This window comes from Triticum aestivum, chromosome 4B (genome assembly GCF_018294505.1).
Source record: "Triticum aestivum cultivar Chinese Spring chromosome 4B, IWGSC CS RefSeq v2.1, whole genome shotgun sequence".
NCBI lineage: Eukaryota > Viridiplantae > Streptophyta > Magnoliopsida > Poales > Poaceae > Triticum > Triticum aestivum.
The window spans coordinates 205,150,851-205,165,669 of NC_057804.1; the positions used below are offsets into that span (position 1 = coordinate 205,150,851).

The window sequence follows — 14,819 nt, forward strand, 5'->3', positions numbered from 1 at the left end:
CAATCTGAGCACATGCTCACTAGTTGAGCAATTCTCCTCCATCTTTTAGCTATAGAACTTGTTGGAGACTTCACTCAACTCGGGTATTTTCTTGAAATATTAACTTCAACTCTTGGAACATCTCATATGCTCCATGACATTCAAAACGTCTTTGAAGTCCCGATTCTAAGCCGTTAAGCATGGTGCACTAAACTATCAAGTAGTCATCATATTGAGCTAGCCAAACGTTCATAACGTCTGCATCTGCTCCTGCGATAGGTCTGTCACCTAGCGATGCATCAATGACATAATTCTTCTGTGCAGCAATGAGGATAAACCTCAGATCACGGACCCAGTCCGCATCATTGCTACCATCATCTTTCAACTTAGTTTTCTCTAGGAACACATATAAAACATAGGGAAGCAACAACGCGAGCTATTGATCTACAACATAATTTGCAAAATACTATCAGGACTAAGTTCATGATAAATTAAAGTTCAATTAATCATATCACTTAAGAACTCCCACTTAGATAGACATCCCTCTAATCATCTAAGTGATCACGTGATTCAAATCAACTAAACCATGTCCGATCATCACGTGAGATGGAGTAGTTCTCAATAGTGAACATCACTATGTTGATCATATCTACTATATGATTCACGCTCGACCTTTCGGTCTCAGTATTTCGAGGCCATATCTGCATATGCTAGGCTCATCAAGTTTAACCTGAGTATTCTGCATGTGCAAAACTGGCTTACACCCATTGTAGATGGACGTAGAGCTTATCACACCCGATCATCATGTGGTGTCTGGGCACGACGAACTTTGGCAACGGTGCATACTCAGGGAGAACACTTTTATCTTGAAATTTAGTGAGAGATCATCTTATAATGCTACCGTCAATCAAAGCAAGATAAGATGCATAAAAGATAAACATCACATGCAATCAATATAAGTGATATGATATGGCCATCATCATCTTGTGCTTGTGATCTCCATCTCCGAAGCACCGTCATGATCACCATCGTCATCGACGCGACACCTTGATCTCCATCGTAGCATCGTTTGTCGTCTCGCCAACTATTGCTTCTACGACTATCGGTACTGCTTAGTGATAAAGTAAAGCAATTACAGGGTGATTGCATTCCATACAATAAAGCGACAACCATATGGCTCCTGCCAGTTGCCGATAACTCGGTTACAAAACATGATCATCTCATACAATAAAATATAGCATCATGCCTTGACCATATCACATCACAACATGCCCTGCAAAAACAAGTTAGACATCCTCTACTTTGTTGTTGCAAGTTTTACGTGGCTACTACGGGCTGAGCAAGAATCGTTCTTACCTACGCATCAAAACCACAACGATAGTTCGTCAAGTTAGTGTTGTTTTAACCTTCTCACGGACCGGGTGTAGCCACACTCGGTTCAACTAAAGTTGGAGAAACTGACACCCACTAGTCACCTGTGTTCAAAGCATGGCGGTAAAACCAGTCTCGCGTAAGCGTGCGCGTAATGTCGGTCTGGGCCGCTTCATCCAACAATACCGTCGAACCAAAGTATGACATGCTGGTAAGCAGTATGACTTGTATCGCCCACAACTCACTTGTGTTCTACTCGTGCATATAACATCTACGCATAAAACCAGGCTCGGATGCCACTGTTGGGAAACGTAGTAATTTCAAAATTTTCCTACGCACATGCAAGATCATGGTGATGCATAGCAATGAGAGGGGAGAGTGTGTCCATGTACCCTTGTAGACCGAAAGCGGAAGCGTTAGCACAACATGGTTGATGTAGTCGCACGTCTTCACGATCTGACCGATCAAGTATCGAACGCACGGCACCTCCGAGTTCTGCACACGTTCAACTCGATGACGTCCCTCGAACTGCGATCCAGCCGAGTTTTGAGGGAGAGTTCCGTCAGCACGACGGCGTGGTGACGATGATGATGTTCTACCGACGCAGGGCTTCTCCTAAGCACCGCTACAATATTATCGAGATGGATTATCATGGAGGGGGGCACCGCACACGGCTAAGAGATCCAAGGGATCAATTGTTGTGTCTAGAGGTGCCCCCCTGCCCCCGTATATAAAGGAGGGAGGGAGAGGCCGGCCCTAGAGGGGGCGCGCCAAGTGTGGGGAGTCCTATTAGAACTCCCGAGTCCTAGTAGGATTCCCCTTTCCTTTCCGGAGTAGGAGAGAAGGAAAGAGGGGGAGAGGGAGAAGGAAAGGGGGCTGCACCCCTTGTCCAATTCGGACCAGAGGGGAGGCGTGCGCCTCCTTCCTTTTGGCCTCTCTTCTCTATTCCCGTATGGCCCAATAAGGCCCATATACTCCCCGGCGAACTCCCGTAACTCTCTGATACTCCGAAAAATACCCGAATCACTCGGAACCTTGCGGAAGTCCGAATATAGTTGTCCAATATATCGATCTTTACATCTCAACTATTTCGAGACTCCTCATCATGTCCCCGATCTCATCCGGGACTCCGAACTACTTTCGGTACATCAAAACACATTAACTCATAATATAACCGTCATCGAACTTTAAGCGTGCAGACCCTACGGGTTCGAGAACTATATAGACATGACCGAGACACGTCTCCGGTCAATAACCAATATCGAACCTGGATGCTCATATTGGCTCCCACATATTCTACGAAGATCTTTATCGGTCAAACCGCATAACAACATATGTTGTTCCCTTTGTCATCGGTATGTTACTTACCCGAGATTCGATCGTCGGTATCTTAATACCTAGTTCAATCTCGTTACCAGCAAGTCTCTTTACTCGTTCCGTAATACATCATCCTGCAACTAACTCATTAGTTACAATGCTTGCAAGGCTTATAGTGATGTGCATTACCGAGTGGGCCCAGAGATACCTCTCCGACAATCGGAGTGACAAATCCTAATCTTGAAATACGCCAACCCAACAAGTACCTTCGGAGACACCTATAGAGCACCTTTATAATCACCCAGTTAGGTTGTGACGTTTGGTAGCACACAAAGTGTTCCTCCGGTAAATGGGAGTTGCATAATCTCATAGTTATAGGAACATGTATAAGTCATGAAGAAAGCAATAGCAACATACTAAACGATCAAGTGCTAAGCTAATGGAATGGGTCAAGTCAATCACATCATTCTCCTAATGATGTGATCTCGTTAATCAAATGACAACTCATGTCTATGGTTAGGAAACTTAACCATCTTTGATTAACGAGCTAGTCAAGTAGAGGCATACTAGTGACACTATGTTTGTCTATGTATTCACACATGTATTATGTTTCCGGTTAATACAATTCTAGCATGAATAATAAACATTTATCATGAAATAAGGAAATAAATAATAACTTTATTATTGCCTCTAGGGCATATTTCCTTCAGTCGTTGCAATCACCAGAACCCTATCCTTCATCGTTGCTAGCCATGTTTCCTATGATTAAATCTAGTCAATTAATTCTAGACCTAATAAAATGAATAATGACATAAAAAAGGCCTATTGTTTTGCAGGAACGTCGACTCCTTCCTGGTGCGGCAAATCCAGGGCACTCGATATGTCCTAGTTTGTAGCACAAGTCATGCCGAAATTCACGGAAAATTTCAGCATGACCTTTGCTAAAAAGTGGACAAATCGAGAACCTGAAATTCACCGGAACAGAAATGAATCAACATTCCGGCAAAACATAGGTCACTCAGCTTCATTCCCTAGAAATAGTGTTCAAATATCCCTCTTCGACACCGCAACACATGTCCAAATATACACGAGCAACCACATGTCCAAATTTCACAAGCTAATTCAAAAACAAAGTGTAGAAGAAAATTCATTTAACTACTAATAGAACAAAATTCAGTTAACTTTAGTGCTCTATAATGATGAAAGGAAAAAAATTCAGTTAACTACTAATTTCATTCATTTAGGTTATTCATTTAACTTCACCTAATTAACCTACTGTACCACTACTACTAGCAGCACGACTAACCTAATTAACCTAGCAAAACTCTACTGCCCTAACTGAAAAACATCTAATTAACATTTACGAGTACCACTACTTCCCTAACCTAATTAACATCTAGTAGTATCACTATATACTATACAAGCATCATCTACCCTAATTAAACCCTACTGCCCTAACTAACTTTTGCTGTAAACCAAATTTTTTGATGTAAACTAATTTTTGCTCTAACATCTACTACTTAACACCCTTTGCTCTAAACTAATTTTTTTGTTATAAACAAACTTTTGCTCTACTAATTTTTGCTCTAAAATGCAAAGAGAGAGGAGTGGGGTGGGGTGGGGGACTTACAGAGAGGGGGAGACGGTGGCGGGGAGGTGCTCGGCGACGGAGGCAGGGGCGGAGAGGGTGGGCTCGGGCACGGGCAACGGCGGTCCTGGGCGGGCTCGGGCGGCGGTGAGGTGGAGGGCGGCGACGGTGAGGTCGAGGGTGGCCTCGGGCGGCGGCGGTGAGGCTGAGGGCGGCCTCGGGCGGCGGCGGCGAGGATGACGGTGGCCTCGGGGGAAGACGGTGAGGTTGCGGGCGTCCACGCCGGCAGGAGACGGCGGCGAAGTGGGGCGACGGTGAATTGGGGAGACGGCAGCGAGGGCGAGGGATTTGGGGAAGAAGTGGTGGCCGGGGGGAACCGTTGTTTAAGTGAAACTTAACGGTAGCGCGTTTCCGAAAACGCGCTATAGCTAAGTTAGCTACAGCGCGTTTCCTGAAACTCGCTACTGCTATTCCTTTCTCCTTTTTTTCCCTTTTTTCATTTATTTTTCTTTACATTTTTTTTCCTTTCTCCTTTTTCTATTTCTTTCATTTTCAATTACTTTTCTACTTGTTTTTCATTTTATTTTATTTTCGTTAGCAGTAGCGCCTTACACATAAACACGCTGCTACAGCAAAGTTAGCGGTAGCGCTGTTTCTAAAAGAGCGCTACTACTATGTGTAGCAGATCGGCTTAGCGGTGGGAATTTTTATAGTAGCGCTTTTCTGAAGGGACGCGCTACTGCTATATGTGTATTTGCAGTGCAGTTTTCTCGAGCGCGCTGCTGCTATCTAGCAGTAGCGCCCTTTTTTAACATGCGCTACTGCTAAAGTTCTGTGTATAGGCTTTTCGCTAGTAGTGCCTGGTGACGCACCTTCCTCACTCATCCCCGGATCTGAGGAAGACGATGGTGTCCACCATTGCTCCTTGGCCTCTCTGCGCCGGTGCAATCTATCACTCCCCGAACTCTAGCGCACAAGCTAAGGTTGGGAGTGTTTGGGGATAGAAGTGGGGTAGAGGAGGATGAAGGGGACATGGCAGCAACCTCGCTGCCGCGGTGATGGTGTGTTGGCGAGTGGCGACGGCGTGCGGGCTGCTAGATCTAGCGGTCGACGGCGGAGGGAGGGAGCGCCTGAGAGGATTTAGGTATGAAGAATTGGGGTGCGGCCGTGGCACAAGTAGGTTGGATGGAGAAATATGAGGGAGGCCTGGTGCTAAGTTTTTGGCCCGCGCGCACAGAGGCGGGTCGGCCCAATTGGCAACTAGCAGTCGGTCGGCATTGATCGCCGACCAATAGTCAATGGAAAAAGACGCTTCGCCGACCAACAACCGAAGGTCAAATATCCAACTATTCCAGACCGACAGATGGTCATGATACACAACTATTACCGACCAACAGTTCAATAGAATCTTTCCTGTCCAACATTTAGTTGGCGAAACTGACTTCTCCCAACACATGACTGTTGGGAAATCTAGTGTGTGGTGTAGTGCAACTTGTTGTCAATTGTCTTCTCAATGTAATCAATCCTCGCTAATGCCTTGCCAAAACTGGTCATCACGTCTTCTACCTGTTAACCCAACATTTCCTGGAATTTATCATGGAGCTTCTTGTTCGTCATGTTCTCCCAGTCCAGCTCATCTGCTTATGATCCTGGCATGGTTAGCAGCAAGAGAAACACACAAGAATATGATCCTGCAGACTACTAGGAGAGGTTGTTGACCACGCTGGAGCACGATCAACCTGACCACGAGGGTTTGTTTCCTGCACGCAAATGAAGAACATGCAAGAAACTGAAATTGCAATCTGGATATTGCGAATATAAGAGGAAAGCTTTAGTAATTTCCTGCACGCAAACGAAGAACAAGCAAGAAACTGAAATTACAATCTGGATGTTGCGAATATAAGAGGAAAGCTTTATTAATGAAGGTGGGGTTCTGTGATGTCTTGGTCTAGTCGTTGAACACAAACGAAGTACGCGAAGTTGTAACTATGACAAACTTTTAATCTAAACAAAACTCAAACTCTAAACGACGCCCTAAGAGCTGTATATATGAAGGAAGAGGGGGAAATTTCGTGACCCCTTGGAGGAAGGGTCCGAAACCAACTCTAACTCTTGTTTCCCCACACATACGGACTCTAAAAACAACCTATACTCAAGGATTTCAAAATTACATGGGCCTGACACAAAAATAAGGTGGCGCGGCACCTATTATAAGTTATGAGCGAATTTATAAAAGGGCAACTTGTATATTTCGTCCATGTCCTTGTATGTCATCAAGAAGGCTTCAAAGTATTGAAATCTGCACTAAAACATCGTTCTGGTTCCTTCACGCGCGCCTTCATCTCCATACTTGTTTCTGCTCCCTCTTGTCCATGCTAGGCCCTTCATTAATAATCAACATAAATGTATCCAATTTAGGCAGCATCATATTCTCATAAACATTACAATTGTTACCAAGAAGCGGAAGTACCTGGTAATTCAATTGACGTGCGCAAGCTCTAGTAATTAGTCCAGTATGTATTGCAGCAGGGGTTGTGGGTGTAACAATGGTATTGATGTTTTCATCATCAACATCGTACAAGGAGAAATCATGCCAACTCATCTACACAATATAACATCATTTGTCCGCACAGGCCCTAGCTCGCAGCAAATAAGCAAACAGCAAAAATAGAGGAATTTCATGAACACTTGGAGGGCACCAAGCCCTAGCTCGCAGCAAATAAGAAAACAGCAAAAATAGAGGAATTTCATGAACGCTTGGAGGGCACCAAACTGAATCGACCGAAGTAGCTCACCATGGCCACGGCAATCAATGGACAACATCACGAAGGCATCATGATGGCTAAAGGGATGTGGACAAATCCGGCAATAACGCCTGGACCAAGCACCGAGCTCGGCACATAACCACGGCTAGACGATGGTTGAGACGATCATATGGGGTTCACCCGATCGATAATCGACAATGGTAGGCAGCGGCAATTTAGCAGCGACCATTTCAAGCAGCAGCAGGGGACTCGAACAGAAGGATTTGGTGCTAAAAACAGTGAGCATCGGTTCTACATTTAGCTCAAATTGGGTTATTTATCATAGGCTCTTTGTTGCAAACAAATAGATTGCTTCAACATGCAAATGCGACTGAAAACAGTGACCAGAGACAAACTTGTCCGTTTAATATGTATAAGATTGATAACTCTTACAGTTCTTACAACATCAGCTGAAACTGGGTACTTTTAAGTAAGACAAACTATGACGACATCAAACGAATTTAGCTGCAACTGTATTAATGTATGACGGCGTTCAGGCCATCCCACCACTGCTCGCTGTCCTGATTATCTGAAACAGAGCTGCACAGACAGAGTTGTAGCGTGTTAAAAGAGGCAAATCAGCTGGAAGATCTTTCTTTTGAGATTACAAAATAAGCGATACTAAGATGAAACAATTCATCTTAGTTATGCTGAAAGACGGACACACAGCAACTACGTAGACAACCCTCAAGTTCCATATGGACAAGCAGGAAAAAATGGCAGAACTACACAAAGTACGTTCATGAAAATCATGAGATAGATGCAACCTTTCGGTTCCTGCACAATCGCAGTTATGTTGCTTTTGAGTCGAAGGGTTTGTTAGAATCTTGTAATAGCCTTACATACATAGAAAATAGGTCAATGGCTCCCAGAATGCGCACACAAGATCAATGTCAAAGATTATCTAGCGCAGGACTCTAAAGAAGAATATACACTCTTTACATAGGACATGAATGATCAAATTGTTCATGGAATCATACTCATGACAACAGCTAAGATTAAAGAAATGTAATCACTAGTAAATATCTTCCCAAAGCAAAGTGGCTGATGACAAATGCTATGTAAGTGAGCATGTGACAAGTGGCAGTAAAGTAGATTGAACGTAAGAGATTGAGAGGAGATTGGAATGCATACATGATCCGACGACCACAAAGATGAAGAATCCAAGCACTATAGGTCCAACAGGATAGTCATTCCCCTTCTTCACAGTGGTTTCAGGCACCGAACCCCTCTTGGTGATGTTCTTCTGGAACTTCGCTGTCTTCCTGTCAGCAAGGCGCCTGGAAGTAGTCTGGCATACAGAAAGAGGAAGGCCACCATTCAGCGAAAAAGATACATTGAACAATATAAATAAGCACTCAAACTGCTAACTCCACATATACGAGGGTTAAATGATAGCAAAACTATCAATAGATTAGCCAGTTACATGCAGTTGTCAGTTGAACTTCCAGCCAACAATAGTGAGTTCACCAATACTTTTTCCTGCCTAGTAGGCAGTTTACGAACCAAGTGACAACCCACGACAGTGCCACCACTACATGCTTAGTTTTCTGTGGTGGCATCAATATTTCATTACCGAGAAAAGGTGCATCCTTTTTCCCAAATGTACACACTACTATGAAACTACAATAACCAAAGCTAAGGAGCTGACAGCTTAAGTTAGGTAACCAGCTGCACCAAAAGGGGTACAAAACCTAAACACAAAAATGTTTACATGATATTGTGAGCAAAATTTGCATTCAACACCTATGTTTAGCAGGATGGAAGATCGGCAGTTGTTCCACCCGCAACATGCTACAGAGGTTTGGTTTACACTAGAGAATTACATCAAACACTGCACGACTCCATGCAATTTAGCACGTCACCACTGAGATTTCTACCCATGCTCTTGATTCCACCACACAATCCCAAAGTACGAATTCTGATGGCAATAGCAAATACAAATACCCCATTTCTATGTGAAGAGTCATCACTAATTCATTAGTACTAATTATTCCAAGACGGAATAAATCGTGGCAAATCATCCAATCTCCCCATTATGAGGACTTGACGGAGAACATAAATACCTAATTTCCAGTGCCATTCGACTCAAATAACCCCTGTATCTACCTATTCCTGATCCATCCTCGCCGCGAGAAATAAAACAACAGCATCCGATTCCCGTAAAAGGCTCGATGCTAACGGTAAATCCAGCGCTCCGAGCACTGCTAGCCCACAACTGCACAAAACCAACGTATCACGCGGATCCACGAAAATGATAGAACCTATTTCTCCCAACCAAGCGCAAACATCAGGACCAAATCAGAATCGAGAACACGAAGGGATCGTATCCAAATGTGTCAAGGCGAGGATCCCATACGCAGATCCAGATCCGGATCCGCTGCTAACCGATCAGCACCGACTCGTCCCGACAAGGGGGCATCCTTTCAAACAAGGTGGAGAAGTCTAGATCCGCTTACCATCTTGGCTTCGGGCTGTGTCCGGTGAGCTCGCCGGCGAGGAATGGGAGCTGGTGCAGCCGGGGGTTAGTTTGGACTCGGTGTTGTGATTTGGCCAATTTGAGGCGAGACGAGGGGCTTTATAGGAAACCGAATGGCTTCTAAGGCTCTGTCCCAGCCTGCCTTTTTTTTAGCGTTGTCCCAGCCTGTCTTTGCGTTGAGTGGAAGGCGTCGGCAGCGTGGACCGTACGGGCCGGGAGGACCGTCGCCGTCCGCGCCTTTTTTCTTAAGGAAAAAAAATGAATATACTACCTCGATGGTCCTGGTTTATTAGGCATGGCCATTGCATAACCCACGGTGACATCTCGCATGTAGGATCGGATGACAGGAAGAGTAGATTCGGATGGGAAGCGGGATCTTGTCGGCGTCCTGGGAAGGGGTTCCCAGACTTGCCTGACTGCGGCTTGCAGCGTGGCTCAGCAGTGGCCCAGTACGGACCGTCTTCATTAACCCAAGCTCAAGACCCTCGCGAGGGGTCAAGCCTCGCGTGGCGGACGACACAAGGCCTCCTCAGAGGCGACCTCATCAGGCAGGCTCGCGAGGAGGCGGAGAGATCAAGGCAAGGGGTACCTCGCGAGGTGCTCATGACGCAAGTCATGACGATCAAAAACAGGCGGACGCGAGCCTGCGCAGTGTCCTCGTTTCCTTTTTGATGCAAAGGGGGCAAGCGCAGGCGCGGACTACTAAGGCATCAAGCAAATGTTTCCATATCTGTGCAACGAGACCAAGACTAGCAAGACGGCAGGACGGAGGTCACCGTGGAGCTCAAGACGGCGTCATCGCCAGTGCTTTTAGCAGCCGAAGACCACCTTTAGTCAGGATAGCTTGTACTAGCTGTCCCCTTTCGAAATGGCTGTTGTTGGCTTCCTTCCCGCTCAAAATTTGGAAAGAGGATCAGGGCCTCTATAAATAGAGATAGCCACCACAGTAGGAGGGATCGGATCCTGGCTAAGCAGAACATCCATGCATCACCACAAGAACACCTGCCGCGAGGCTGTTCTTCCTCTGTACGGTTCATTATCAGCCCAAGAGGCAATCCACCACACCACACACTGGATTAGGGTATTACACCACAACGGTGGCCCGAACCAGTATAAACCCCGTGTCTCTTGTGTTGTTCATCGTGCTAGCTTAGAATCGCGGCAAGGTTCTAGGCGTGTTTCGGTAGGAAGAAGATCTTCGTGCGCATCCCCGAGTTCGAACCGTAGGGGTTTTGCCGGAACCCGATATCCGACATTTGGCGCGCCAGGTAGGTGTGCGCCGAAATCTTTTCTCCGCTGATCTGCGTCCCATCGCTTCGTCGCATCCATGGCAGACGCTCGCCGAGCTCGCGCCGAGCGCCGGGCTGCTCTCGCCGCCTGCGTCGCCCAGACGGCCCCCGTCGATGGGCCTCCTCGTCGTTCTCCGTCGCCTGCCGCCAACGCCGTCACCGGTCCGGCGGGGGACGAGCAGCAAGTATCTTCGCTGCATCCCTCGGTGCGGCGGGAAGGTCGCATCGCCACTCCGTCGCTGCCCCAGCTGGTTCGTCGTCTCACGCTCATCGTGCTCCCACAGACACGCAGGCCGCGTTGCTCCTAGCATGCGAGCTCCTGCACTACCGTCCCGTCGATGACCTCTACGCGGAGTGGCTCGCTTGCATCACCGAGCTCGTCAGCGCCGCGGGGGGCTCTCCTGCGCCGTCCCTCTCGCTGCCTCGCCCTTCATGCATGGGCGACGCGGCTCAGGAAGCGCCTCCGCCACCTCCTCCCCAAGAAGGCGCCCTGGCTTCAAGGCGCGCGCCCCCTGGAGGTGACCCACCACGCCTAGCACCCGCGCGGCAAGAAGAAGCTGCCAAGAAATGCCTCGGCTTCAAGAAGGCGCTCACGTGCTCCCTGCATCAGCACGGCAAGACCGCATCCCTGCACCAGCACGCCAAGACCGCATCCCTGCACCAGCATGCCAAGACCCCGCGTTGCCCCTGGCGGCGGTGCGCGGGAACCAGCAAGAGCAAGCCCGCGTCTGCAAAAGGCTCCGGTGGCCACCGCAAGTTGCCGTGCCTTCACCGCCGAGCTGCGTAGCGTCACCTAGCCCGGCAAGTTCAAGCCGGACCTGCCTCCCCGCTACGACGGTACCGCCGACCCCGCGGAGTTCTTGCAGCTCTATGAGCTGGGCATCGAGACGGCCAACAGAGACGAAAAGGTCATGGCGTACTGGTTTCCCATGGCGCTCAAGGATGGTGCCCGCACCTGGCTCCTAAACCTGCCTCTCGGTTTGATCTCCTCTTGGGACGAGATGCACAGCCGTTTCATCGCCAACTTCCAGGGCACTCGCGACCGCCCCCCGGCCGCGAGTGACCTGCGCCGCATCAAGCAGTAGCCTGGAGAGACCCTGCAGAAATACATCCAGCGCTTTAACAACGCCCGCCTCAAGATCCCCAAGGTGACGGACGAGGTCATCATCTCTGTGTTTTCTGATGGCGTCCGCGACGTCAAGATGAAGGAGGAGCTCGCCATCCACGAGGATCTGTGCACATCTCTAGAGTTGTTCAACCTGACGACCAAGTGTGCAAGAGCTGAGGAAGGACGCCTCTCCCTCCTCGAGCTTCCAGCTGCTGACCCAAGAAGAAGGCCAAGGCCAAGGACGTGAAGCGCAAATGAGAAACCGTGCTCGCAACAAAACCAGACACGAAGCGCGACAGGGACCAGCCGGAGTCATCCATGGGTAGCAGATTCTGCGCCTAACACAACCTCTACACCCACAACACCAACGAATGCCAGGAGCTCAGAGTCGTTCGAGAAGGACGCATTGGTGGATGCCCCGAGCGCAATGACCGGGGCTACGGTCGAGGAGGAGGAAGAGGCGGAGGACGATGGGACGACCGAGGCCCTCACCAGGAGTGGCGTGACCGACCTTGCGAGGATCGCTGGCAGGACTAGCCTCGCGAGGGAGCCTGGAGGGATCAGCCCCGCGAGGACCGCCCGCAGGGCAACGCAGGCCTTCCTCCTCTGCTGCCACCGCCAAGAAGGAATGATGACCACCACCAGGACGAGGGGGTTGGGGGCTTCCTTCCAGGAGCCACGTGCTATCGCTTGCATCTTGGGTGGAGCCCAGGCCATAGCCTCTCAGCGCATCTTCAAGCAGTTTGCTCGCGAGGTGAATGCCATCCTCCCCAAGCTCGAGGCCACGCGCCCGCTCAGGTGGTCCAAGTGCGCCATCACTTTCAGCTCAGCAGATCAACTCAAGTGTGCAGCTACCGCTGGCGTCCTCCCGATGCTTTGTTCCCAGTCATCAGCCTACCAAGCCTTTCTCAGGAGTTACTGACCGCTCCACCACCCCGATAGGGCAGGTCCACCTCCCTGTCACTTTCGGGCAGCGCAACAACTACCACGCTGAGCTCATCGACTTTGACATCGCCCACATCCGCCTGTCATACAATGCCATCCTCGTGTATCCGGCCCTGGCCAAGTTCATGGCGGTGACCCACCATGGCTACAATGTCCTCAAGATGCCCAGAAGCGGCGGAATCATCACAGTCCCATGCGAAGAGAAAGATGCGGTGTGCTCCCTCGAGCGCGCCTTTCAAGCTGCATCAATCGAGGACCCGGACAGCAAGGGAGAGAACCCTCCTAAGGCAGTTCCCAAGAAGAAGGCATCACCCAGCTCAAGGCCTCAGGAGGTTGGCATCTCAGGAGGAGTCGCATCAGGATCTGTGCCCGTGCAAGGGGCGCCTCCTTCCATCGCATAGGAAGGCGTGCCCGGCGCCCTCCTTGAGCAGGGCTCGGGGGCTCGGTGCTCGGGCACCACTTGGAGGCGTGCTTCGTAGCACGTTTCCCTCAGGAAGGCATGGGGCGTGGAAATCCCAACCCCAGGAGTTCATCACCAAGACCACACAGGAGCTTCAGGAAGCAAGAGCCATGCGCGGCGATCGCTGTTTGCCTGGCGTAGCTCCCCATCCAGGCGAGGATGGCGGGGCTGCGCGTCTGCATTGATTTCCCAGGGCTCAATCGAGCCGCGTCTCAGGAGCGCCTCCGGCCTTCGCGCGTGGGATGTTGCGAGGGTCCGCCGCATAGCTACGTTCGCATGCCTTTTAGCCTGCCGAACGCGGCTGCCACTCACCAGCGCCATCTGCGGAGCATTCTGGTGGCTTAGGAGGCTAGGCATCACGCGGTCCTAGCGAAGAAGGAGATGGTCCTCGAGGAACCGCCCGGACCCCCAGAGCCTCCCGAGGCTCAGGGCTCCAGCGACTCGTGAGGATCGGCCTCTTCACCATGCACCTTCAGCTACTCCAACACCCCCTCTACACTGGTACCAGGTGACATCTTTCGAGTTCATTTCAGCTGGGAGCCCCCTCAGGGTTGCATCATTCCCAGGACGCACGGGTCTGTCCCTGCGGCATGTATCCCTTTTGCTTATGTCTTTAGTTTACCTTGCTGGGGGCGCCCCTCAGGCTGCATCATCCACAAGCCGCTCGGGCCTGACACAGTGGCATGTATCCCTCCTGCATTTATCTAAGGTGATTTGCCTTTCATGCCTAACCTGCCTGTGATTATTGCCTGCTCGATTGACACCTACCTCTGGAGCTACTTACTCTGGCACGCCGCTTGTGCACGGGTCCGTCCCTGCAACGTTGAAAAATCTGAGAGGTCGAGCTCTGGCCCGCGGCAGCCCCGCAAGCGTCACCTCACCAGGCCCTCAGTGCTCTCACCACTCTCTCAGAGCAACCAATGGTCGGCCGACAATCATAATGGTAACCCGTGCTCTTCTCGTGTTGGTTTGCAGGAACCTCCTGAGGTCTACAGCGGGTGGCACCACGAGCTCTCTCTTTCTTTCCCCACAATCTGCTTGCACGTTAAAAGGGGGGCTCATGAGCATCGCGACTCAGGAGGTCTTACTGGCTCTCCAACCCTCACCTCCTAGTCTTGTCCACGGCAGCGCGACCTGGCATACCAGCGGCGGCTGAGCTCGCTCGAGGGCTGGGACCTGAGGACGTAGAGCACTAAGGAGAGTGTGGGGAAGAGAGGGGAAGCTCACGAAGGCCTAACCCAGCTACATCCCAGCTGCCGGCGCAACGCAAAGAAACGACTCCATATTTTCGAGATAAGTTTCGCACCTAGAATAGCTAATTGATGCGACACAAAATCTCCATATAATGCGGCTCTATGACGACGATGCTGCCTTCCCTTCTCACCTTTTGGTGGCTGCTTGTGCGCCAAAGAGGACCACCTGAGCATCGCGCCTCAGGGGCTCTTACTGGACCTCGGGCCGCTCACCTCCTTGCCTTGA

General features: G+C 49.8%; 1 protein-coding gene across 1 annotated transcript; it reads right to left on the reverse strand.

Annotated features, from left to right (window-relative positions):
* Positions 1-7,400: 7,400 nt before the first annotated feature.
* On the reverse strand, positions 7,401-9,743 carry LOC123091809 (probable stress-associated endoplasmic reticulum protein). Its single transcript, XM_044513418.1, has 3 exons — positions 9,519-9,743; positions 8,194-8,350; positions 7,401-7,599 (listed from the first exon to the last, which is right to left on the reverse strand). The coding sequence occupies exons 1-3, from the start codon at positions 9,519-9,521 to the stop codon at positions 7,553-7,555; spliced, it is 207 nt and encodes a 68-aa protein (XP_044369353.1). The 5' UTR covers positions 9,522-9,743; the 3' UTR covers positions 7,401-7,552.
* Positions 9,744-14,819: the final 5,076 nt, after the last annotated feature.

What these genes read in the sequence shown, in the direction of transcription:
- LOC123091809 (XM_044513418.1), bottom strand. An exon ending in CTTTGTGGTCGTCGGATCAT is followed by an intron (nt 7,600 to 8,193) that starts GTATGCATTCCA and finishes CTGTCTGTGCAG; the next exon opens with CTCTGTTTCAGATAATCAGG.